The 26,031-nt window shown below is 38.1% G+C and overlaps 1 protein-coding gene across 5 annotated transcripts in view; it reads left to right on the top strand.

Annotated features, from left to right (window-relative positions):
• Positions 1 to 26,031, top strand: part of LOC144314226 (survival motor neuron protein) — a 38,398-nt gene that overhangs the window by 9,157 nt on the left and 3,210 nt on the right. For 2 of the 5 annotated variants that reach the window (XM_077898108.1, XM_077898111.1), the window contains exons 2-8: positions 3,414 to 3,485; positions 5,306 to 5,425; positions 6,757 to 6,957; positions 7,115 to 7,270; positions 9,481 to 9,570; positions 11,171 to 11,281; positions 16,524 to 16,574. In XM_077898108.1, the coding sequence (XP_077754234.1) occupies positions 3,414 to 3,485; positions 5,306 to 5,425; positions 6,757 to 6,957; positions 7,115 to 7,270; positions 9,481 to 9,570; positions 11,171 to 11,281; positions 16,524 to 16,571 (798 nt within the window). In that variant the 3' untranslated portion in view covers positions 16,572 to 16,574. Of the gene's footprint in view, positions 1 to 3,413; positions 3,486 to 5,305; positions 5,426 to 6,756; positions 6,958 to 7,114; positions 7,271 to 9,480; positions 9,571 to 11,170; positions 11,282 to 16,523; positions 16,575 to 20,459; positions 20,629 to 21,894; positions 21,919 to 26,031 lie in introns of all 5 variants that reach the window. The other 3 variants (XR_013380051.1, XR_013380052.1, XM_077898110.1) reach the window with 3 other exon arrangements.

Below are 26,031 nucleotides of genomic sequence, written 5' to 3'. Positions count from 1 at the left end.
CTCTCCTGGGGTGCCTGAGTGGCTCAATTATTTAAGTGTCTGACTCTTGATCTCAGCTCAGGTCTTGATCTCAGGGTCTTTTTTTTTTTTTTTTTTTTTTATTTTATTTTATTTATTTATGATAGGCACACAGTGAGAGAGAGAGAGAGAGGCAGAGACATAGGCAGAGGGAGAAGCAGGCTCCATGCACTGGGAGCCCGACGTGGGATTCGATCCCGGGTCTCCAGGATCGCGCCCTGGGCCAAAGGCACGCGCTAAACCACCGCGCCACCCAGGGATCCCGATCTCAGGGTCTTGAGTGAGTTCAAGGCCCACATTGGATGGAGCTCACTTTAAAAAAAAAAAAAAAGCCTTCTTTTGATACAGTGGAATTTTCTTTATCAGAACTACATTTTGCAGCTGCAGGGAAATTGGTATGTCTTCTAATTATGTGATTTTTTTAAAATATCTTCATTATCCTTAATTTCTGTTTGCTTTCTTGCCCTTCACCAAATCTCAAAGGAACATCTCCCCTCTCCAAGTGTAACCTTGGACAAATCAGTTACCTCTGTGATTACTTTTCTTATCTACACAAAGATTTAATGATTTTTTAAAAGGTTTTATTTACTTATTTATTCATGAGAGACACAGAGATAGAGACAGACAGGCAGAGGGAGAACCAGGCTACATGCAAGGAGCCCAATACAGGACTCAATCCCAGTACCCCAGGATCATGACCTGAGCTGAAGGCAAATGTGCAACTGCTGAGCCACCCAGGCATTCCATGATTTAATGATTTTCTTTAAAGACTTATATCAAAAAGTGAGATTAGGGACACCTGGGTAGCTCAGTGGTTCAGTGTCTACTGTTGGCTCAGGTTGTGATCCTGGGGCCCTGGGATTGCGTTCTGCATTGGGCTTCCTGCAGGGAGCCTGCTTCTCCCTCTGCCTATGTCTCTGCCTCTCTCTGTGTCTCTCATGAATAAATAAAAATCTTTTTTTTTTTTAAGTGAGATTAACAGTTGTACATGGAACCTATTTTTCTTAATATAATGGATATTATCAGCAAAGTCACCTAAACTAGTTTTACAGCTAAATGAATTTTATTACAGACTTCTTTAGAACTCCTTGATTAACATTGTACCAAATCCTAGGTACTACAGGTGTTTTGTAACTTATCTTCTCATTACCAACATTATGTATCTAAACTTATCTTAAGCTGTTATATAGAATAAACCTGATTCTAGTTGGACTTGTAGCCTCACAGATCAAAATACATTGTTTTAATTGTGGTTTAAAAGCACACACCTAACAGAATTTATCCCCTTAACCATTGAAGGAGGGAGAGAGAATCCACAAGCAGGCCCCCCTACTGAGTGCAGAGCTAGATCCTGAGATCATGATCTGAGCCACCCAGGTGCCCCAATAAAAATATCTCTCTCAGCAATGAATGCTTAGGAGATAATGGATGTTCAAAAATATATCTTTTTAAATTGAATTAAAGTAAAAATAGGAATAACTGATACCTGAGTGCTTTATTGTTTTTTAATGCGGGACTTAAACTTACAACCCTTAGATCAAGACCTGAACTGAGATCAAGAGTTGGATACTTAACCAACTGAGTCTCCCAGGCACTCCATGAATCCCCATTTTGTTTCGTTTTAATTAGAGCATGTGCATGGTGAGGAGGGGAGGGGGAAATGGAAGGAGAGGGAGAGAATCTCTGCTGATCCCAGAGCCCAACTTGGGACTTGATCTCACAACCCTGAGATCATGACCTGAATTGAAATCAGAGCCAGACGTTTAATAGCTGAACCACCCAGGCAGCCCACCACCCTCCCCGAGATTTTAAAGCTAGATGTTTTGGGGGCTCATCTCTCAGGTGCAGGTCTTAAAAGTTGAGGTGCTCAGTTTGGGCTTCAAACTCTTTGCCCTTCAGGGAGAAGCCCTGGGTTTTGAGTTTCTTCTCTATTATGGGTCCCTGCACCAGGGAGGGGTTTATGGCAAGGCTGTGTCTCCGTTTCTTTTACCACTTCAATGTAGGGTTTGTTTGTTTGTTTTCCATATTTGCCTAATGGGAATTGCTTAACTAGTTTTTAGGTGTATTTCTTTTTATTGTTTTCTCCTTAGAGGAATTTGTTCCATATGTAGCTGTAAATTTTGGTGTGCTGAAAAAAAAATTTTTTTTTTTTGGTGTGTTGGCAGATGAGTTCAGGACCTTGCTAAGTTGGTATCTTGAAACAGAGAAAATTCGTTTCTTTTAATTCAGACGTTTATTGTTGTACTTCACATCATAGTATTACATCATATGTTTTATATTTTCTTTTTGTTTCATGTGACTTTTTTTCTTTTTTTTGTGACACTGTTTTAAATTCCTATTTAGACCATCTCTCTTGAGAACAGGTAGGATGGGATCCCTGGGTGGCTCAGTTGTTGAGCATCTATCTGCCTTTGGCTCAGGGCGTGATCCTGGAGACCTGGGATCAAGTCCCACATCGGGCTCCCTGCATGGAGCCTGCTTCTCCCTCTGCCTGTGTCTCTGCCTCTCTCTCTGTGTCTCTCATGAATAAATGAATAAAATCTTAAAAAAAAAAAAAAAAGGATGATTTCATATATTTCTCAGCAATCAGTGCTTAGGAGATAATGGATATTCAAAAATAGTACTTCTTAAATTGAATTAAATTTAAGTAAAAATAGGAATTACTGATACCTGAGTGTTTTCCAGATTACTTAATACCACTCCTGTTTAAAATGAAAATTGAGGGGGATCCCTGGGTGGCTCAGTGATTTCGCGCCTGCCTTGGGCCCAGGGTGTAATCCTGGAGCCCCGGGATCGAGTCCCACATCAGGCTCCCTGCATGGAGCCTGCTTCTCCCTCTGTCTCTGCCTCTCTCTGTCTCTCATGAATAAATAAATAAATTTTTTAAAAAAATGAAAATTGATTGATCACTATTGATAATTTGCAACCCCCTGAACATTTTGGGAATTCTTTGAATGATCTAGACATAGTGTAAATGAAGGGGAAAAGAATATTCTTTAGACCACAGACTCTGTGGTCAGAATTACATTACTATAGTCTGTATAAAGTCAAGTGAATAGCCAGATATTTTCCCACACTGCCAAACAAAACCCTTTATCAGCTCTTAGAAAAGATTGAAACATGGACCCTTGGTCAGATCGACTTACTCATTAAATTGTGGAGCATTCATTTTTCAGTATATATCTTAGAACATTGACATAGGTCTAGCTTTGAGGATAATGTCACATACTTTCTAAGTAGGTAGGCTTCTTGTAGTTTTATTTAGGATTTAAAATACCTGTTTGTAGCGTAATTTCATTATGTGTGGGGTAAGATGGCTCTTGGTGCTATCTAATGTACATTTTTTGATGAAATTCATTTAAACACTAATTATTTTTGTTCTTTACCCTTCCCAGAGTGATGATTCTGACATTTGGGATGATACAGCATTGATAAAAGCTTATGATAAAGCTGTGGCTTCATTTAAGGTATGAAATATTTATTCTTTTCCTTATTTCCTCATGTTAATCATTTGGGAAAAAAATTAACTGATAACATACTTAGATGTCAAAGTACATATTATTCAGTTGTAATTTTGAAGACCAGTAGATATCATTGGTTAGTTAACTTAGCTGATCATCTTCCTTCAGAAGTTGGTAGGCTCTCTGGATGTCATCCCTTTCACAAAGGCAACTGAAGTAGAATTTTAAACATTAATTACTTTTAATGTGTTTGCATTGTATCAAACTATAGAAGTCCTCTAACTCAGATTAGTGGAAGGGAAGCCTGAGTTATAATTTTCATTTAACAAGCCTTCATTGAAATAGTAATAATACCAATAGTCTTATAATTAGCACTTGTAGAATGTTTACAACATATTATGCACCATTCTAAGTGCTTTACTTAAATTAATCCTCCCCAAATCCTGTGAGTTCATTATGAAGTCAAGTGTTCCTCATGGTAGGAATATACAATTCTTTTAGGGGATGAGTTCTGTTGTTGTGGCTCAAAAAAGACATTTACACAGTTGACCAGCGTCATCCCTTTCCTACCATGCGAGGTATTTAGTTTTTTGAGCATGATGCATGGACCATCAATAGTCCAAGAAAAGAGCATAATCTCATAGAGAGCACCAAGTAGAAAGTCCACTTCTTTCCCTCATGAGGTAAAGATCAAACCTGTATGTTATCCTTGAAGTGGAATTCAGATTTGTCAGTAATGCTTTTCTATATACCCTTAGAGTAGAAGCATGCTAATACAAGGTTCTGTAAAATGCAGATTAAAGTGGGTTTCAGCATTGGATGGAATTGACAATATTGCAGAGGGAAGTAGTCTGAGTAGAGGAAAAGATAGTTAATTTTTATTTATTTTTAAAGATTTACTTTTTCAGAAAGAGAGCAAACGAGCAGAGGGAAGGAAAAGGGGAAGGAGAGAAAGAATCCCAAGCAGACTCTATCCATGCTGAGGACAGAGCCTGATGTGGAACTCTATCTCACAACCCTGAGATCATGCCCAGAGCTGAAATCAAGAGTCAGATACTTAACCAATTAAGCCACCCAGGCACCCCGATAGTTTACTTTTAATTGTGTTAAGTTTAAAGTAAATGTAAAGATATGAAATTGGTATTTGGAGATGTTGGATTAATAAAGAAGAAATGACTGCTGGATAATAGTTTTAGAAGTCTGCTTATAGGGCAGCCAGGGTGGCTCAGCGGTTTAGCGCCGCCTTCAGCCCAGGGTGTGGTCCTGGAGACCCAGGATCTAGTCCCAAGTCCCATGTCGGACTCCCTGCATGGAGCCTGCTTCTCTCTGCCTGTGTCTCTACCTCTCTCTCTCTCTCTCTCTCTCTGTGTGTCTCTCATGAATAAATAAATTAAATTTTAAAAAAAAGTCTGCTTATATAGAAGTTATAATAGTTGATAGGAATAGATGATCATAAGCAAATAAAGAAGGATGGACAGTTGTTTTGGGGAATGCCCAAGTTTAAGACTCAATCACAGAGGTAATAAAGTTTTGAAGTTCTGCATTGCTATATCATCCAAAATGTCATGAATTTCAAGACCAACAGAATATAATATTACAAAAAGGTTGAGAGTGAGGACTTGATTAAAAGGGTCCTTAGGGCTGCTGATCGGATATATGATTCCCTCCAGAATAGTTTCTGTAGCATGTGGGAAGATGAAAAGAGGAAATAGAGGCTGTCTGAATTGATGGGGCCTTGAGATCAGCTTGCAGTGACCGGATTATATTGTTACACTTCTTTCGTGTCTTACCCTTTAACATGTACCTTTCTATTCATGTTTTCATAGCATGCGCTAAAGAATGGTGACATTTCTGAAGCTTCAGATAAACCAAAAAGCACACCTAAAAGAAAGCCTGCTAAGAAGAATAAAAGCCAAAAAAAGAATGCTACCACAGCCCTGAAGCAGGTTATTTTTAAAACATTGAGTTTGAACTTCAAAGAATTTCTTGTTACTGTTTTTAATAATAGTGAAAATCTCTTTAACTTAAATGATTAGTATGATGTTTTCCATTGACATGTAATCATAGCATTTCTAAGATAGCTATTAAACTTTCTATAGTTTAGAAACATGCATGTTAATAAGAATATAATGAAGTAAGTGGGAATGATACATTGAAGATCGTGTTTACTTTCTGTGAGGGGTGGGGTTGAGGAACCCAGTGCTATTTGGGAGGAGTAGCCTGAAACTCGGACCTGAAGCTGACTTGGCAGTGTTCTGCTTAAACTGATAGATGGCCATGCTTTTTTTTTTTTTTTTTCTTTTTTCCGTCAAAAACCATTAAACTAATATTCAGGAACCAAAAATCGGGGAGAATCTTTTGTTATTTAAAACACTAGACCGGGATCCCTGGGTGGCACAGCGGTTTAGCGGTTTAGCGCCTGCCTTTGGCCCAGGGCACCATCCTGGAGACCCGGGATCAAATCCCACGTCGGGCTCCTGGTGCATGGAGCCTGCTTCTCCCTCTGCCTGTGTCTCTGCCTCTCTCTCTCTCACTGTGTGCCTATCATAAATTAATTAATTAAAAAAATTAAAAAATAAAACACTAGACCTGGGCAGCCCTGGTGGCGCAGCGGTTTAGCGGTTTAGCGCCGCCTGCAGCCCAGGGTGTGACCCTGGAGACCTGGGATCGAGTCCCACATTGGGCTCCCTGCATGGAGCCTGCCTCTCCCCCCCCCCTCAATAAATAAATAAATAAATAATTAATTAATTAATTAATTAATTAATTAATTAATTAAAAAATAAAAATAAAACACTGGACCTGAAAGCTAAATATTTTGATGTCTCATCTGTTCCTTTAGTTTTATCATTACTAAGGGGGAAGAAAGGTAACTTTGATAAGCTCTCGCTATGTGCTGAACCAGAGTGTAGTACACTTTAGACACTTTCTCCCCTTTCTTTTCTTCACAGCAAATATATATGAGGTAGATTTTATTATAATTACTTAACAGATGAAAATGAGACCTAAAGAGATTAAGAAACTTATCCATGATTATAAAAATTGCAGAATTTGTATTTATGGCAAATATGTGGCATGAGTATGTAAACAATTATATTTATATGGGAAATTTGATTTGTTTTTTTCTCCCAAGCCTTTTCGATTATGTCATTCTGCCTTCCAGATCAGTTAGCCAGAGACTGTCCCCTCCACAACCTGCTATACCCTACCTAAACAAGATTGCAGTTTATCCTCTTTAAAAGAGATATGTACATGTATATATCTTTGGTTTCTTTTTTAGTGGAAAGTTGGTGACAAATGTTCTGCTGTTTGGTCAGAAGACGGGTGCATTTACCCAGCTACCATTGCTTCAATTGATTTTAAGAGAGAAACCTGCGTTGTGGTTTATACTGGATATGGAAATAGGGAGGAGCAAAATGTGTCTGATCTACTTTCCCCAGCCTGTGAAGTAGCAAATAATGTAGAACAGGATACTCAGGAGGTAAGGATACAGAAGAAAAAAAAAAAAAAAAAGAATTCTTAGAAGCCAAGAGGGCATGAGAAATTAAACAATTAGTTGTTAGTTTGATCTACTGAGCATTAATTTTTTTTAATGATACCTTTATAACAAGAATACGTCTATTTTTTTCTTTTTAAAGAATGAAAATGAAAGTCAAATTTCAACAGATGAAAGTGAGAACTCCTCCAGGTCTCCTGGAAATAAACCAAATAACATCAAGTCAAAAGCTGCTCCATGGAACTCTTTTCTCCCTCCACCACCCCCAATGTCAGGATCGGGACTGGGACCAGGAAAGGTAATTTCTACCCAGAAAAGGTTTCCCAGAAAATAGTTAATAATTCTAGAACTTAAAAAAAAAAAAAAAACAATACTATATTAAATGAGTTTTAGCTTTTCTACGAAACTTTTGTAGTTTTTTGTAGGTATTCTAAATCTACACTTGAAAAAAAAATTTTTTTTAAGATTTTATTTATTTATTCATGAAACACACAGAAAGGCAGAGACACCGGCAGAGGGAGAAGCAGGCTCCATGCAGGGAGCCCAGTGTGCGACTCGATCCTGGGACTCTGGGGTCACGCCCTGAGCCAAAGGCGGATGCTCAACCACTGAGCCACCCAGGCATCCACACACTTAATTCTTTACAAAGGAAATGAGATAGTAATTCAGAGTAGTTTATACTGAAAGACCTTCCTGACTTTTTTTTTTTTAAGATTTTATTTATTTATTCTTACTCTATGAGAGACACAGAGAGTGGCAGAGATACAGGCAGAGGATGAAGCAGGCTCCCTGTGGGGAGCCTGATGCAGGACTCCATCCCCAAACCCCAGGATCATGGCCTGAGCCAAAGGCAGATGCTCAACAGCTGAGCCACCCAGGTGTCCCTCCCAACTATTTTTTTACGGAGGATTGAGTATTAGACTAATAAATTTGTGAACTTAAGTTAGAAACTATTATGGTGTTTTACCGTCTAGGTGTTATACTCTAGTTCTCCACATCACTTCAGTAAGTGTATTAAAATTGGAAGAAAACACAATATTTACATCTAATATATAGATTAAATCCTTAGGTGCTCTCAGATTGTTTTATAGAGGAAAGTGTAAATATTGTTTTCCTTTATGGTTCTTTTGGTTTTAAGTAACAAAAGATTTTTAAGTTATATCATAGAACCCAAGTAGGTGTGTTTATACAGTTGTTTTGTATAAAGCATTGATTTCTTCCTGGCAGTGATAGTATTCAGACAGTAATAGTAATAAATAAAATTAAAAATCACAACTTATTAAAGCTTTTTCTGAAGATTTTCTGTGAGAGATTTTTTTTGTGTGTGTGTGAGAGATTTCTTATTAGATTTATACTATATTACAATTTCGAGAATGATTAAATTTCTTGGTTTATATATCATACTTCATTGGTTTCAGAGGGCTGATCTTTCTTATTAAATGAGGGATTTACTAATTTTTGTACAATATATGATTTACAGTAGTATATGTAACTCAAAGGATATCCATAAAAAGATTATACAGTTTAGGGCCTGGTTGGCTCAGTTGGTTAAGTATCTGCCTTTGGCTCAGGTCATAGTTCCAGGGTTCTGGGATCGAGCCCCACATCAGGCTCCCTGCTCAGCAGGGAGCCTATGTCTCCCTCTCTTTCTGCCTGCAGCTCCCACTGCTTGTGTTCTCTCTGTGTGTCAAATAAATAAATCTTAAAAAAAAAAAAAAAGGATTATACAACTTAATTAGCAAAATTGTGAGGGGCTATAGTCTTTTTTTTTTTTATTTTTTTTTATTTATTTATTTATTTTTTTTTACGTTTTTATTTATTCATGATAGTCACAGAGAGAGAGAGAGAGGCAGAGACACAGGCAGAGGGAGAAGCAGGCTCCATGTACCGGGAGCCCGACATGGGATTCGATCCTGGATCTCCAGGATTGCGCCCTGGGCCAAAGGCAGGCGCCAAACCGCTGCGCCACCCAGGGATCCCGCTATAGTCTTTTATGATTGAAATATCTTGCTAAATACCACTGTCTCTTATTTTTAAAAAAGGCGGGGGTTGGGGGGTACACCTGGGTGGCTCAGCGGTTGGGCTGCTGCCTTTGGCTCAGGTCGTGATCTTGGGATCTGGGATCAGGTCCTGCATCAGGCCTCCTACACGGAGCCTGCTTCTCTCTCTGCTTGTGTCTCTGCCTCTCTCTCTCTCAGTCTGTCTCTCTCATGAATAAATAAATAAATCTTTAAAATAAATGAATAAGTAAATAAATACCGCTGTCTCTGATTTATGAGGTAATTAGGAATCTTTCTTATTTTGAACTACTTTCTGAATGTTTAGTATAGAAAGGAAATGAGGAAAATCTAGATTTGTAAGTCTTTACTATTTGATATATGAAACTATTTCATCTTTTTTGATATGTATATTATTCTGGGTGATTATTTGACTCTGTGGTATTGAATCTTTTTCCCCCTTTCATGTGTAAATTGGTAAATTAATCTTCCTTTGAAATTGTCTTTACAGCCTGGTGTAAAATTCAGTGGCCCACCACCCCCTCCACCACCACCACACTTCCTATCATGCTGGCTGCCTCCATTTCCTTCTGGACCACCAGTAAGTGCAAAAGGATTCAGATTAAATTTTGCTTTCATACATTCTTGGGGATTTAGCAGCACATAGGTTGTTGGGAAATGTCATTTTAGACTATCCCTATGGTCACATTCTAATTGGTAAAAATTTGAACTAAACATCAGGTTTTTGTTTTTAATGCCCGTCTGCTACCCAGACTCAGTCCTCTTATTGGCCCCAACTCTGAGGCCCATATTGCCTGCTTCCTTCCTCTCAGAAATTGTTTCCCATTCTGTACGAAGGTAACTCCTATTTGAAAGGATTTAATTACACCATAAATAAGGATTAATAGCGGGCAGCTGAGTGGCTCAGTGGCTAAATATCTGCCTTTGGCTCAGATCGTGATCCTGGGATCAAGTCCCATGTCAGGCTCCCACTGTGGAGCCTGCTTCTCCCTCTGCCTGTCTCTGCCTCTCTCTGTGTGTTGCTCATGAGTAAATAAAATCTTTTTTAAAAAAAGGATTAATAGTTTGCTCTTTCCAGATATGCTTGGATGTTAACTTCACATAGACTATTTGGCTATCTAATGGTAGACTTCTGGTTATCAGTGATAGACTAGATATAAGATGCTTTGTGTTCCAGTGGGAGCAACACAGGACCTTTACTTAAAATGTTGTATGGGGAAAAAAAAATGTTGTATGGGTATTTTTCGAGTAAAACCATAAAAGTATATTTGTGACACATGGAAGGCTCAGTCTGCTGGGCATCCGATTCTTGATTTTGGTTCAAGTCGCAATCTCAGGGTTGTGGGATTGAGCCCCTTCATGGGCTCCATGCTCAGTACAGAGTCTCCTTGAGATTCTCTCCTTCTCCATCTGCCCCTATGCCCACTCGCATGCATGTATATGCTCTTTATTTATTTGGAGAGAGAGAGAGAAATAAAATCTTGGGGGGGACAAAAGTATAATATTCTTGGTCTTTTACCCATAGCTTCGTAATGGAACGATAATAATTGAAAAATGAAAGTATCTAAACATTTTATGTGATCTGTTGTCTTTTGATTTTTTTTTTTAAGATTTTATTTATTTATTGATGAAAGACACACACAGAGAGAGAGAGTGTGTGTGTAAGGCAGAGACACAGGCAGAGGGAGAAGCAGGCTCCATGCAGGGAGCCTGACGCGGGACTCCATCCTGGGTCTCCAGGATTAGACCCTGGACTGAAGGTGGCGCTAAACTGCTGAGCCAACCTGGCTGCCCTCTTATTCTTTCTTTGGAAAAAAAAAAAAAAAAGATTTTTATTATTCATGAGAGAGGCAGAGGCAGAGGCAAAAGCAGGTTCCCCATGGGGAGCCTGATATGGAACTCAGTCACAGGACCTGGGGATCACAACCTGAGCCAAAGGCAGATGCGCAACCACTGAGCCACCCAGGTGTCCCGATTCTAACTCATTTAAATTTTGTTGGGTCTTTTGTGTTGTTACTGGTTAGCTTTTTCAAAATGTCAGATGTTTTTTTTAAGTTTTAAGTAGGAAATGGCATGAAATGTAGGAAAAGATACCACTAATCCAGCATTCTCTATGTAAAATGGATGTCCAGACTTCAGTTGTTTATTGACTTTAGAATATTGACTTTCTCCGTTTCCAGATAATTCCTCCACCACCTCCGATATGTCCAGATTCTCTTGATGATGCTGATGCTTTGGGAAGTATGTTAATCTCTTGGTACATGAGTGGCTATCATACTGGTTACTATATGGTAAGTGATCACTGAGCATCTTTTCTGACAGTCACATTGTGATTATGTGACTTTGTTTTGTTTGCTTGTTTGTTTTGACTTTGTTTTGTTTGTGACTAAAAATGGTTTGTTAAGTTTGACAAATCCTAAGCGTTGAAAACTACCCCTGAGTTTAAAACTATACAGTTATTTAAGGCTTACATTATTCTTGTATTATACCTGCTAAGTGTAATTGTAGCGCATTTAAAATTTTTTCATTTTGTTATTTTGTGATTATACATTTTCTAATTTAATGATACTCTTTCTAAATTATTTTCCAATCTCATTAGTCTTTCTCTTTCAATTTGAAATAAAAATACATTGTAGGAGATAGAGAAAGAAAGACAAAGAGTGTGAGTTTCTGTGCATAGAGAAGGGTCTGAGGTGATAAAACCCAAACTGAACTTTAGGGACCGAAGCTCCAAACTTGTCCTTTTATACATCAATCTGTGGCAGACATGTTGTATTATGATTTAGCAGGAAATTTTTAGTTTTTTAAATTTAAAGTCAATAAGCTGGGGATCCCTGGGTGGCTCAGCTGTTTAGCGCCTGCCTTCGGCTCAGGGCGTGACCCCGGGGTCCCGGGATCGAGTCCCACATCAGGCTCCCTGCATGGAGCCTGCTTCTCCCTCTGCCTGTGTCTCTGCCTCTCTCTCTCTGAATAAATAGATCTTACTCCTTTGTGACTGGCTTATTTTGCTCAACACTTAGAGTAATACACGTTGTTTATAGTTATAGTTTTGTTGCATTCACCATAATCTATTTATTATTTTAACCATTGATGGACATTTGTATTATATCCATTTTGGAAAATATCCTCTGATTTTTTTTTCTATTTAAGCTTTATTGAAATAGAGTTTACATGGCATACAATTCACCTTATAAAATGTACAGCTCAGTGATTTGGGTTTTTAGTATGTTCACAATTACAAAGCCATGACTACAGTCAGTTACAGAATGTCTTCATAATGTATCCTCCTCCCCTAAAAATACTAACACGTACTCTATTTTCCAACTTTGCCAGGCCTAGGTAATGACTGACCTATTTTCTCTGTGGACTTGCTTGTTGTAGACATTTTGAATAAATTATACCATATATAGTGCTTTGTGTTTGGCTTTTTTCACTTAACGTAATGTTTTCTAGATCCATCTGTGTTGCATCTGCAACAGGATTGAGTCCAGGGCCACATGTTATATTTTATTGTCCTCTGTCTGGAGTCTTTATTACATGGTTTATTTTTTTTTATATTGTTCTCATACCGTTTACTTTGTTTTATATCTTTAAAGAATATATGTATTTCTTAATCATAAATGATACGTGAACACATTACCTTCTAAAAATTGCACAAATTAGGTATGCCTGAGTGGTTCAGTGGTTGGACGTCTCCCTTCGGCTCAGGGCATGATCCCGGAGTTCTGGGATTGAGTTCCACATCGGGCTACCTGTGGGGAGCCTGCTTCCCCCTCTGCCTCTGTGCCTTCTCTCTGTGTCTCTCATGAATGAATAAATAAAGTCATTTAAAAATTGCACAAATTACGCCACCTGGGTAGATCAGTTGGTTAAGTGTCTGCCTTCGGTGCAGGTCATGATCCCAGGGTCCTGGGATGGCATCGCACATTGGGCTCCCTGCTCATTGGGGAGTCTGTTTCTCCCTCTGCCCTTACCCCCCTTCCTTGTGATAGCTCTCTTTCTCAAATAAATCTTTTTTTTTTTTTTAAGATTTTATTTATTTATTCATGAGAGGCAGAGACACAGGCAGAGACACAGGCAGAGGAAGAAGCAGGCTCCATGCAGGGAGCCCGATGTGGGACTCAATCCCCGGTCTCCAGGATCACGCCCTGAACCGAAGGCAGACACTCAACCACTGAGCCACCCAGGCATCCCTGTATACATCTTTTTTAATAAATAAATTTTTTATATTTCACAAATTACAAATAAGACAAAAATCCCATTGGTGACCAAAGCCAGTCCCACTTCCTACCCTTTTCCATAGGTCACCACTAAAATTAGTTTGCTCTATAGCCTATCAAATCTATTTCTCTGTCTTCAAGTATGTATGAGTGGTGTTAGAAAATGTATTGTTTATGTTCCTCTCTCTTTATATAAAGACATCTTATGAGGCACCTGGATGGCTCAGTTGGTTGAGCATCCAACCCTTATTTGGGCTCAGGTCATGATTCACGTTTGTAAGATTGAGTCCTTGCTCTGCACTTAGTGGGGAGCCTGCTTCTCCTTCTCCTTTTAGTATCTGAGATAGTGCCTGATTCCTATTATGTCTGGTTCAGAGAAAGTTCATAGTTAGCTGAATGCTGAACACTAGCAAGCTTTTCCTCTGATAATTAGATAAACATTTTTATATATGAAACTTCTTATAGATTATTTCCTTTTGATATCTAGAAGTACTGTTATTTCATCAAAAAGTATAAACATTGGGCAGCTCCGGTGGTGCAGTGGCACCTTCAGTCCAGGACGTGATCCTGGAGACCCGAGATCGAGTCCCATGTCAGGCTTCCTGCATGGAGCCTGTTTCTCCCTCTGCCTGTGCCTCTGCCTCTCTCTCTCTGAATAAATAGATCTTAAAAAAAAAAAAAAAAAAAAAACCTATAAACATTTTAATAGCTTTTGAGATGGCTGACTGGCTTTCCATGATTATTTCCACATGTATTGACATTTCAAAATAGGTATTTTCCCATAGCTTTAAACTGTTACGGTCTTATTTTCTATTTTGATAGATCTAGCAACCGTTAAAATATATGAGTGTACTAACCTTTTTATTTTTTTTTTAAGAGATTTATTTATTTGTTTGGGGAGAGGCGCCTAGGTGGCTCAGTTGGTTAAGCATCTGCCTTCAGCTTAGGTCATGATCTCGGTCCTGGAATAGAGCCTCTCCCTCTGCTCATGCTCGCGTGCTCTCTGTCTCTCAAATAAATAAAAATTTAAAAAATGAGAGTAGAGGGGGAGAGAGAATATCAAGCAGACTTCTCCCTGAGCATAGAGTCCAATGCAGGGCTCAGTGTCCTGTCATCTTGAGATCATGACCTGAGCCAAAATCAGTCGGACACTTACCGACTAAGTCACCCAGGCTTCCCAACATTTTGAATATATTTAACTTGAAGTATGGCATGAATGAAAATTAGACTTGGTTAAATTATATTTTTAAGCATCGTTATGTCAAGTACTTAATTGTACTATTATTAAAACCTAGCAGATTTTTTTCTAGATGTTTAACTATGATAACCATTAAATTGCAGATGTTATAGGTTTTTTTTCATGAGTTCAAGCAACACTTGGGAATACAACCTTGTCCAGAATATTTGCCACAAAATAAGGACCAATCTATGACTAATTGTTCCTAAGAAAAGATCTTTACCTTTAGGAGTATTATTGGGGTGCCTGGCTTAGTTGGTTAAGTGTCTGCCTTCCACTCAGGTCATGTCCCAGGGTCCTGCATCAGGCTCTATACTCAGCATGGAATCTGCTTGTCCCTCTCCCTCAGTGCCCTCCCCGCCCCCCAGCTTGTGCTTTCTCAAAGAAATAAATACAATCTTTAAAAATAAAAATGCCATGGGGTACCTGGGTGACTCAATGTGTTATGTGTCTGCCTTCACTTGGGTTATCATCCTGGGGTCCTAGGATCGAGTCCCTAGGTTTGAACAGGGAGCCTGCTTCTCCCTTTCCTCTGCCTGTAGCTCCCCCTGCTTGTGCTCTCTCACCCACGTGCAAACTCTCTCTCCATCAAATAAATAAAATCTTTAAAAAATAAAAATAAGGGGCACCTAGGTGGCTTAGTCAGTTAAGCGTCTGCCTTTACCTCAGGTCATGCTTCTTGGGGAGCCAGGCTCTCCCTCTGTCTCCCTCTCTCTTTGTCTCTCATGAATAAATAAATAAAATATTTTTTAAAAAGAAAATAAGGCATCCCTGGGTGGCTCAGCGATTTAACGCTACCTTCAGCCCAGGGTGTGATCCTGGAGACCTAGGATCGAGTCCCACGTCGGGCTCCCTACATGGAGCCTGCTTCTTCCTCTGCCTGTGTCTCAGCCTCTCTGTGTGTGTGTCACTCTTGTGAATAAATAAATAAAATCTTTTTAAAATTTTTAAAATTAAATTAAAATTAAAAAATAAAGCAGCCAGTGCTCATTATGTTTTCTAACAGCTTAAATATCTTTTACCCACCATTGCCTTCAGCTAGTTTTGTTTTGTTTTGGTACAAAAAGGTGGTTTTATTAAAGCCCAGAGAACAGGACCCATGGGGGAACCTTGGGCCTTACTACCTTCCCAGCTTGATACAGGGCTCAATCTCATGACCCTGAGATCATCATAACCTGAGCCGAAATTAAGGGTTGGACACTCAGCTGACTGAGAGTCACCCAGGCACTCTTCAGCAAGCAGTACTTAACCATTGCTTTACAGAATCACGTGCCAGACAACTTTTGCGTTAGCAACCTGTTCCCAGTAAAGCAGCCAGGTAAGATTTGGGTCCACCTCTTAACCTCTAGAAATCTAGAAATCCAAGCAGAATACAAGTGACTTAAGAGTAACAAAATAGGCTATAACTTGGATACTTATTAAGAACAAATTATTTTTAATATATCTTATAGCCTCTAAGGTATAGATTAATAGTAAAGTGGGAAGCTCATAGGAGACCTGGAAGCTAGAAGAGAGGAATAGGACATTTGGATCAGGTCTGACCAGGTAAAACAAATATTTGAGTGCTGATCTTGCTTTTTTTTTTTTTTTTTTTTTAAGATTTTATTTATTTCTTCATGAGAGACACAGAGGGAGAAGCAGGCTCCCTGCGGAGAGCCCGATGAGGGACTCCATCCCAGGATCCCGGGATCATGCCCTGAGCCGAAGGCAGACACTCAAACACTGAGCCACACAGATGTCCTGCTTTTTTTTCATTTCTAAACTGTTGTTTCGTATGTAGTATTCTCCAATGGCTTTATTTTAGTAAACAAGTATGATGCAGTGTGTATTTTACTTGACAGAATTAGTAAGTTGACTCAGGAACTTCATGGGACTATGTGAAAGAAAATTTCTTAATTACAGGCCAATTGTTAGCTCTGGAATCACTTTTGAAGTACATTTGAAGGCTGTTAACTTATTTTCTGATAATACTTTGTTAAATAGAGTTAGTAAAATGTCATATGAACAAAGTGTTTATTTACATCTGTATAATATGTGTATACTATTGTTTTAAATTCCTTTATGTTGCCTTTACAGGGTTTCAAACAAAACCAAAAAGAAGGAAGGTGCTCACATTTCAATTAAGGAGTAAGTCTACCATCATTATAAAAGTGAATCTTTCATATAAGTTTCACAGTTTGTGGAAAACATGTTTAAAAATTGAAGTGTTAAAAAATGGAGAAGTTAATAAGAAAACTTAAATACATTTTTAATTAAAGTACATTTAACATACAGTGTTATATTAGTGTCAGGTGTAAAACAGTGATTCAACAATTGTACACACTGTTCAGTGCTCATCACAGGTTCAGTCATTTCACCCATGGCCTTATCAACCACCCCCCTGTCAACCACAAGTTTGCTTTCTATATTTAAGAGTCTGTTTTAGGGCACCTGGGTGACACAGTCCGTTAAGCGTCTGACTCATGGTTTAGACTCAGGTCATCATCTCAGGGTCAGGATTGTGAGATCGAGCCCCATGTCTAGCTCTGTTCAGTGCACAGTCTGCTTGAGTTTCTCTTTGTCCCTCTTCCCCTCTTGCTCATGTGTTCGCTCTCTTATTCTCTCTAAACTAAATAAATCTTTTTTTTTTAAGTGGGGTTTTTTGTTTCCTTTTTTCTTTGATCATTGGTTTTGTTTCTTGAATTCCACATATGAGTGAAATCATATGGTATTTATCTTTCTCCAACTGACTTATTTCACTTATTCTCATTACACTCTCTACATCCATCATTATTGTCTCAAATGGTGAAATCTTTTATGTCCAAGTAATATTCCATTGTGTGTGTGTATGTATGCACCACATCATCTTTATGCCTTTGCCTATCAATGAACAGTTGAGGTGCTTCCATATCTTGACTGCTGTAGGTAATGCTGTAATATACATAGGGATGCATATATCTTTTTGAATCAGTGTTTTCATTTTCTTTGGGTTACCACCTACCGGTGGACTTACTGAATCATGTGATAATTCCATTTTTAATTTTTTGAGGAATGTCCATACCGTTTTCCATAGTGGCTGTATCAGTTTGCAGTGCCAACAACAGTGCATGGGGGTTCCTTTTTCTCCACATCCATACCAGTATTTGTTATTTCTTGTGTTTTTTATTTTAGCCATTCTAACTGCTATGAGGTGCATCTCATTCTGGTTTTGAAATGCATTTCCCTGATGATTAGTGATGTTGAGCATCTTTTCATTTGTCTGTTGACTATCTTTATGTCTTCCTGTCATCTTATCATTTTTCAACTGGATTGTTTGATTTGTGTGTGTGTTGAGTTGTACACATTCTTTATATATTTTGGATATTAACCCTTAATCAAATATATCATTTGCAAATATCTTCTCCCATTCAGTAGGTTTCCTTTTTGTTTTGTTGGGTTTCTTTCACTGTGCAAAACCTTTTTATTTTGCTGTAATCTGAGTAGTTTATTTTTGTTTTTCTTTGCCTTACCAAAGGAGACATATCTAGAAAAATGTTTCTATAACCTAATGTCAGAGTGATTTCTGCCTTTGTTTTCTTCTAGGAATTTTATGGTTCAGGTCTCACATTTAGGTGTTTAATTCGTGTTGAGTTTATTTTTGTGTATAGTATAATTCTTCAGTTTCATTCTTCTGTATATAGCTGTCCAATTTTCCCAATACCATTTTCCCAATACCATTTGTTCAAGAGATTGACTTTTCTCCATTGTATATTATTGCCTCCTCTGTCAAATAATAATTTCCATGTAAGTGTGGGCTTATTTCTGGTTTCTCAGTTCTGTTCCATTGACATTGGTGTTTTGTTTGTGTGCCAGTACAGTACTGTTTAGATCAGTACAGCTTTGTAGTCTATTTTGAAATCTGAGATTGTGATGCCTCCAGTTTGATTTGTCTTTTTCAAGATTGCTTTAACTATTCAAGGTCTATTGTGTTTCCATACAAATTTTAGGATTATTTGTTATAGTTCTGTGGATGATGCTATATATTTTGATAATTATGTTTATAGATTGCTTTGGGTAGTGTAGACATTTAATATTCCCCCAGTCCAAAAAAAATATATATATATATATTCCCCCAGTCCATGAGCATGGATCATTTGCGTGATCTTCAATTTCTTTCATCGGTTTTTTATAGTTTATGGTGTACAGATCTATTTAATCCCCTTGGTTAATTTTATTCTTAAGGGTTTTATTGATTTTGGTGCAGTCGTAAATGGGATTGTTTCTTATTTTGTATTTCTGCTAGCTTATTATTACCATATAGAAATGCAACAGATTTCTGTCATTGATTTTGTATTCTGTGACTACTGAATTCATTTATAAATCCTGGTAGTTTTGTGATGTAGTCTTTAGGGTTTTCTATATTTAGTAGTATTAAATACATTTTGATGTCAAAACAATTTGATAAAAAGTTGATCTACATTCTCTCATGATGTCAAAGTATCATCTTAGCAAATAGTGGTTTGGAAAGAAAAACATCTTTATGGTAGAGAGATCCTTAGAATTAGCGATGAGATTGCACCACTGTGGTGGGGCAGCCAGACTTGGTTTTTATTTGTGATTCAGTATGAAATAGACTGAATTATCTATGAAGTGTTTTGATCAAAAGAGTTTAAGTGGAATTTAATCGAATCTAGGGAAAAGATCTACTTTTCCTTTCACTGGAAATGATTGGGGATAGAGCCACATTTGTTTCATTAAATAAGATAATTATTGCTAATTTTACAAGCTATGATGAGGGTGTTGTAATTTATAAAAGTATTTTATAAGTAATATAAAAGTAATTTATAAAAGTAATTTATATACTCAAGTATTTATAAGTGAAGTGTTATAATGTCTTGAATATCTTTTTAAATGGTTTAGCAAAATGTATGTGAATGTGCAGGAAGCATATATGACTGTTGAATCTTTGTGCTGTGCACATGGGTGTTCATTGTCCTATTTTTTCTGCTTTCTGTGTTTGAAAAGTATGTAAGAAAAAAAAAGAAAAGAAAAGTATGTAAGAAAAATGTTCAGTGTTTTAAATTAGTAAAAGCTGTGTGTCTATCATTGCATTCCTTTTTCACAGATTATCTTACGCTTTCAGTCCATATTCATCTATATTTTAAACAGATGTCATCATAGCATTTTGTGCACACGTTTATATCCTCACTTAACATGACATTTTAATGTTTTTTACATGTTATTTCTGTTGGATTGTTTGCCTACACGTTATGCCGCTGTTTGTTTAGTTAGTAGTTTTTAGCATTCTGGATAACGTTGCAGTGGGTACTTTTTTATATGTGATTCTGTTCTTTCATAGCCTTCCGGTAAATGTCTGTTGGGACTATGTAATGGAAGATTGTAGACATTATGGTTCCTGATGGATATTTCCATGTTGCTTGAGAAGCAGATTTTGAAAAATATTTTTTAAGTTTTAAAACAAGCATTGCATTCCTGGGAGGAGTATTTTTAAAATTACATAAATCATCATACTTAAAAACATAATTACCCAGGGGCACTTGGCTGGCTTAGTTGGTAGAGCATGTGACTCTTGATCATGGGGTTGTGAGTTCGAGCCCCATGTTGAGTATAGAGATTACTTAAAAATAAAATCTTAAAAAAAAAAATTTTTAAGGATAGTTACCCATAATTCATTCTTTGATTAAAGGCGTTTTCATTGAGTTGAAGTTCTTTAGCTAGGTTATTCAGCCAAGTCTAAAGAGGTAAATGGCAAAATTAGGGCCTAAATGGGCTAAAATGTTCCAGGCAGAGATTGTATAAAGCCGGACCGACCAGTAGGTCATTGTATTTCAAGGCCTAAATGGATCTACTGTCATTTCCCTGTTCCTCATGTCACTTGGCCTCCTTATTATCCACCCCCATCCATGGTAATTTCCTCCCTTTGAGTCTGCTCTCTAGTTATTTCTGTTATTATTTATGCATGCGTCTTTCCTCTATCATTAGAGGCAAGGCACTACATCTTAGTCTTAATTATTTCTTTGATATCTGGCACAGGTTCTTCAAGTCTAGGATGGGCTTAGAGCATAGACAAGAGGATGTCATAGGAAAGAGGAAATGAGGGAAGCCTGAGTGACTCAGTGTTTGAGCATCTGCCTTCGATTCAGGCGTGATCCTGGGGTCTTGGGATTGAGTCCCACATCAGGCTCCCCACAGGGCCACCCAGGTATCCCTTAAGTTTATTCTGTAGAGATCACTGTATGCTGTCATATTGCTTTCCCCAAAGAATAAACTAGTTAATAATGCCTTTATTCTTCCCACTTATCTAATTGCTAGAATATGTTTGTTATCATTTAAGAGTTATTTCTTTTTCCATTGTTATTTATAAAATACATGATCTAAAGTAGTTTGAATCTATTTTTGAACATATTACAGGTTTTCCCCAATACCTGAAAGTAGAGCATTTCTGTGAAACCTTTCATGATCTGAAATGGCATAAAGCCAAGAAGCAATTACCATTTACCATTACTTTAAATGGAAAATTTTTTAGTATCCCAAATGACAAAAATAACCACTCAGGATTTTCTGGTATCTTAGTACACAACTTGCTATCGGATGCACAGACTAAATGGAGCGCGGATGCTCACAGTTCATAAATACAGCAGCTGGATGCTGACTGAGATGCCGGGGAAGGAGCCTGGCAGTGCCTCTAGAACAGCTTCTACAAAACACATGCCAAACATGATTTTTGTTTTTTGCCTTTTTCACAAAAACGTAAATCCTCTTTGGATTTCTTTTGGTTAGTGAAAACAGGTGCTACTAGTGTAGGTCTTCAGTACAAAGCGGAGTGGCCTACCACAAACTTTTGAAAAGCATGGAGATACTTGTATTCAGTTTATTCTTTTAATTATTATTATTTTTTAAACTACATTGTTGGGGCGCCTGGGTCTCTTAGTTAGGCCTCCAACTCTTGATTTCGGCTCAAGTCATGATTTTGGGGCCATGGGGATGAGCTCTGCTCTCAACATGGTCTGCTTGTCCTTCTCCTTCTGCTCTTCCTCCAGCTCATGCACTCTGCGCATGTGCTCGCGCGCGCACGCTCTCTCTCTCTCTCATTGTGTCTCTGAAATAAATAAAAAACTACATCATTGCTTGTTATGTTGAGCAATTTGATAGGAAGATATGTGTAAATGAAGAACAGTGCAGAAATATATTAGGCTACCTGCCATTTATGTAAGTAAATGTTTGTATACATATACATGTGTGCATTGATGGTTACCTCAAGGTGATACTCAAAGTAGCTCTGAAGTGGGACTAAAGGGTACATATGCAAGGGACATTTCACAGCATACCCTTCGAAGTTTTGTGTTTGTATGTATGTGTGTGCTGTGTATGTTTAGTGAGAGTAAAAATAAATGATACGTAGTTGAAATAAATCTAAGATGTTTCTATCATCACATCTTTCAACTTTGTAAATTTTTCATTTTTCTAGGTAATTCATACAGTGTTCTCTGTGGTGAGTGCGTTTTCCTCCATGTTTTTTTGGAGAATACTCCATACCAGCATATTAAACTGCCTTGCTTTTTAAAATTGCATGATCTTTTTATATAGAGATGTGTACTATATACTTCTTTAATTGAGCTCTTATGGATGGAGTTTTAGGTTGTTCCCAATTGTTTGCTATTTAATGCCACAGTTAGTATTCTTTTACACAATTCTTTGTGTAGATTTAGGATTACCTCAATAGAATCTAGGATTCTAATCTAGATTTAGATTTTAGAATTAGCACTGCTAGATTGAAGAGAACATGCATCTTTAATCTTAATAGTTTTTTGCCATGTTACTCTCAGTAGAGACTATTAATATTCTTACCAACGTTGTTTAAAAGCTCTTGGCCACATTCTATTTAATGTCTGAAATCTTTGGATCATTGTCAATCTAATAGTTGGAAATGGTTATATAACTATAACTTTTTATGATTATAAAGTTCAGTATCTTTTCATATGTTTAAGAGCTATAGGTTTTTGCTGAAAACTTTATGAATGTCACCTTTGCCCACTTTTTTTTTTAAGATTTTATTTATTTTTTTATGAGAGACACAAAGAGAGAGAGGCAGGGACACAGGCAGAGGGAGAAGCAGGTTCCATGCAGGGAGCCTGACGTGGGACTTGATCCCAGGTCTCCATGATCACGCCCTGGACCGAAGGCAGCGCTAAACCACTGAGCCACCCGGGCTGCCCGAAAAACCAGAATTTAAAGAGAGTAAACAGAAATATGTAAAATTATAAAAGGAAAATAATCATATAGATATAGGAAATTAAACATTTCTGTCAAGATGGCAACAACGACTACACCAAAAATAAGATCAATAAAAGATAAACTAGAAACAAGTATTTGTAACTCCTATCCCAGTGGAATGGTTTCCATAACATATCAAGAATTCTTGCAAGTCAAAAAGGAAAAACATACATCCCAATTAAAAAGTGGGCAAAGGGCAGCCCTCTACCTGTGTCTCTGCCTCTCTCTCTCTCTCTCTCTCTCTCTCTGTGTCTCTCATAAATAAAATCTTTAAAAAATAATAATAATTTAAAAATAAATAAATTCTTGTTATTCGGTGCACCTGGCTCAGGTTGTGATCCCAGGGTTCTGAGATCGAGTTCTGCTTGAGCTCCCCACAGGGAGCCTGCTTCTCCCTCTGCCTGTGTCTCTCTGCCTCTCTCTGTGTGTCTCTCATGAATAAATAAATAAAATCTTAAAAAATAATAATTCTTGTTTTTCAAATTTTACATAGTTGATTCTCATTCACAGGTTGTGTATAGGCAAATTTGCCTGCTTGCTGAAATTTATCTATAATGCCCAAATCAATAATCATTGCTTTTGCCATCATTTGCAGACAAGTGCAAAGTGGCAAGAAATTGGAGTCCTCTGACACAGACATTCACAGTTGAGCTGAGCAGTGCTTGGTCTTCATCTTTCTTCTTTTAAAGACTTCATTTATTTATTTGGAGAGAGAGAGAGGGAGAGAAAGAGTGTGCGTGTGCACCAGGGGAGGGAAAGAAGATCCCAAGCAGACTCCACGCTGAGTGCAGTGCACTACCGTGAGATCATGACCTGAGCCAAAGTCATGAGTCGGATGCTTAACTGACTGAGCCACCAAGGCACCCATCTGTCACCATCTTTCTTTTTTTTTTTTAAAGATTTATTTTTATTTATTTATGATAGAGAGAGAGAGAGAGAGGGATGCAAAGAGAGAAGCAGGCTCCATGCCGGGAGCCCGACGCAGGACTCCATCCCGGGACTTCAGGATCATGCCCTGGGCCAAAGGCAGGCGCAAAACCGCCGAGCCACCCAGGGATCCCCTGTCACCATCTTTCATCTCATACTATAAACCAGCATTCCTTGCACAGCTTTTTAGTGCTACATTTTTCACATTTCTGTGCCTTTTCTCTCTTTAAGGTGACCCCCAAACTTTGTGCATTATGTTCCCAAGTGCAAGAAGGCTGTGAGGTGCCTTAGAGAAAAATACATGTGTTGGTTAAGCTTTATTCAGGCATAAGTTATAGTGCTTTTGGCTGTGATTCAGTGTTAATGAATCCTCAGTATAAAGTAACGTGTCTTTCAACAGAAACACAACATTTTAAAAGGTATTTTTATCAGTTGATAGAAATGTGACTAGAGGCTTGCCTGAACGTAGCTCTTTATATCTTCTAAAAGCAATGGCTCATTATTCACAAGTTTATTGTTGTGTTGTTGTTTTAAGATTATATTTATTCATTTGAGAGAGTATGAGTGTGAGGGGAAGGGCAAAAGGAGAGGGAGAAAACGACCCCCACTAAGCAGGGAGCCTGATATGGGACTCGATCCCAGGAGCCTGAGATCATGATTTAAGCTGAAGGCAGATGCTTCACTAGCTGAGCCACCCAGGCACCCCACAGATTCATTGTTTATAGTGACTTTTTAGGGGCACCTGGGTGGCTCAGTTGGTTAACTGTCCAACTCGTGATCTCAGCTCAGGTCTTGATCTCAGGGTTGTGAGTTCAAGCCTCACGTTGGGCTCCACTGGAGCCTGCCACCCCGACCCCCCAAAATGACTTTTTAGAACATGACTACCAGGAATAATGAGAATCAAGTGCATTTAAGTTGTTTTATAAGCAGTTTACCCAAGAATAGAGATAATGAAAATAACTTTGTTAGCAATTCCAGTGAGAATTCAGAAACCGCAAACCCAAGTTTTTATTCCATATTTTCCCGATATTTAATATGTGTGTAACATTCTTTGGATGCATCTAACTGTTCACTAGTTGTTATACATGAGCCTATAATATATTTATCTTCTAAATATTGATTCCAGATTTCAGGTACATTTTTACTGTGTTCTAGCTTATCATTACCTTGATGATTGTTCACGGATTTCATCAAAACATTTTTGAAATTTCATGGCTCATAATTTTAAGTGGACAGATTATAGCTACCTTCTTTGTTGGATTACAGCAAAAATATTTCATTTTTACATTAGCACCAGTAAGAATGATCAGTCTAATTACTGTTTTTCATTTCTGTAACATCTGTTAGCTTCCATTTACTTCTGTATACACATCTGTCTTTTATATTTGTCCACTCACAAACTTTATTAAGTGAATTTGGGTGTACAGGCATCATAAAAGGTGAATACTGGCAGGGGGCAGGAAAAAAGATGAATACTATCATGTTTTTTAACAAAGTAAGATAGTTCACATTTTTACCACAAAATATTACAATGAAATCCTTCCTGTTGAAGGATTGAATGACACTACTGTACTTCCTTTTTTGTCCTCAGAAATATATCACTTCTTGAGTTGGGAGAAAATGCACCTAGGTAGTATATACCATTTGAAGACTCATCATCTGAGATTTTTCTTATAGGGACAAGTTCACCACCACTCTTAGTCTACAGTAGGGGTCACAAATTTTTCTTAGGGGCAGCTGACTCAGAAGAGCATGTGGCTCTTGATCTGAGTCGTGAATTTGAGCCCCACATTGAGTGTAGAGATTACTTTAAAAATTTTAAAAATACGGATGCCTGAGTTCAGTCAGTTAAGCGTCTACTTTCAGCTCACGTCATGACCCTGGGGTCCTGGGATCGAGCCCTACATAGGGCTCCCTGCTCAGTGGGGAGCCTCCTTCTTCCCCTCCCTCTGAGCCTCCTTCCTGCTGTGCTCTCTAATAAATAAATGAAAATTTTAAAGAAAATAAAAATAGGGCAGCCCCTGTGGCGCAGCGGTTTAGTGCCGCCTGCAGCCTGGGGTGTGGTCCTGGAGGCCGGAGTCCCACGTTAGGCTCCCTGCATGCAGCCTGCTTCTCCCTCTGCCTGTGTCTCTGCCTCTCTCTCTCTCTCTCTCTCTCTCTCTCTCTCTCTGTGTCTATGAATAAATAAATAAAATCTTAAAAAAAAAGAAAAAGAAAAAGGGATACCTGGAGTGGCTTAGTGGTTGAGCCTTCTGCCTTTGGCCCAGGGCGTGATCCCGGAGTCCTGGGATCGAGTCCCGCATGGAGCTCCCCACAGGGAACCTGCTTATCCTTCTGTCTCTGCCTCTCTCTGTGTGTCTCTCATGAATACATAAATAAAATATTTTAAAATAATAATAAAAAG

Source organism: Canis aureus, chromosome 5 (assembly GCF_053574225.1).
Source record: "Canis aureus isolate CA01 chromosome 5, VMU_Caureus_v.1.0, whole genome shotgun sequence".
NCBI classification, from domain to species: Eukaryota; Metazoa; Chordata; class Mammalia; order Carnivora; family Canidae; genus Canis; species Canis aureus.
This window is presented reverse-complemented; position numbering and strand designations above follow the sequence as displayed.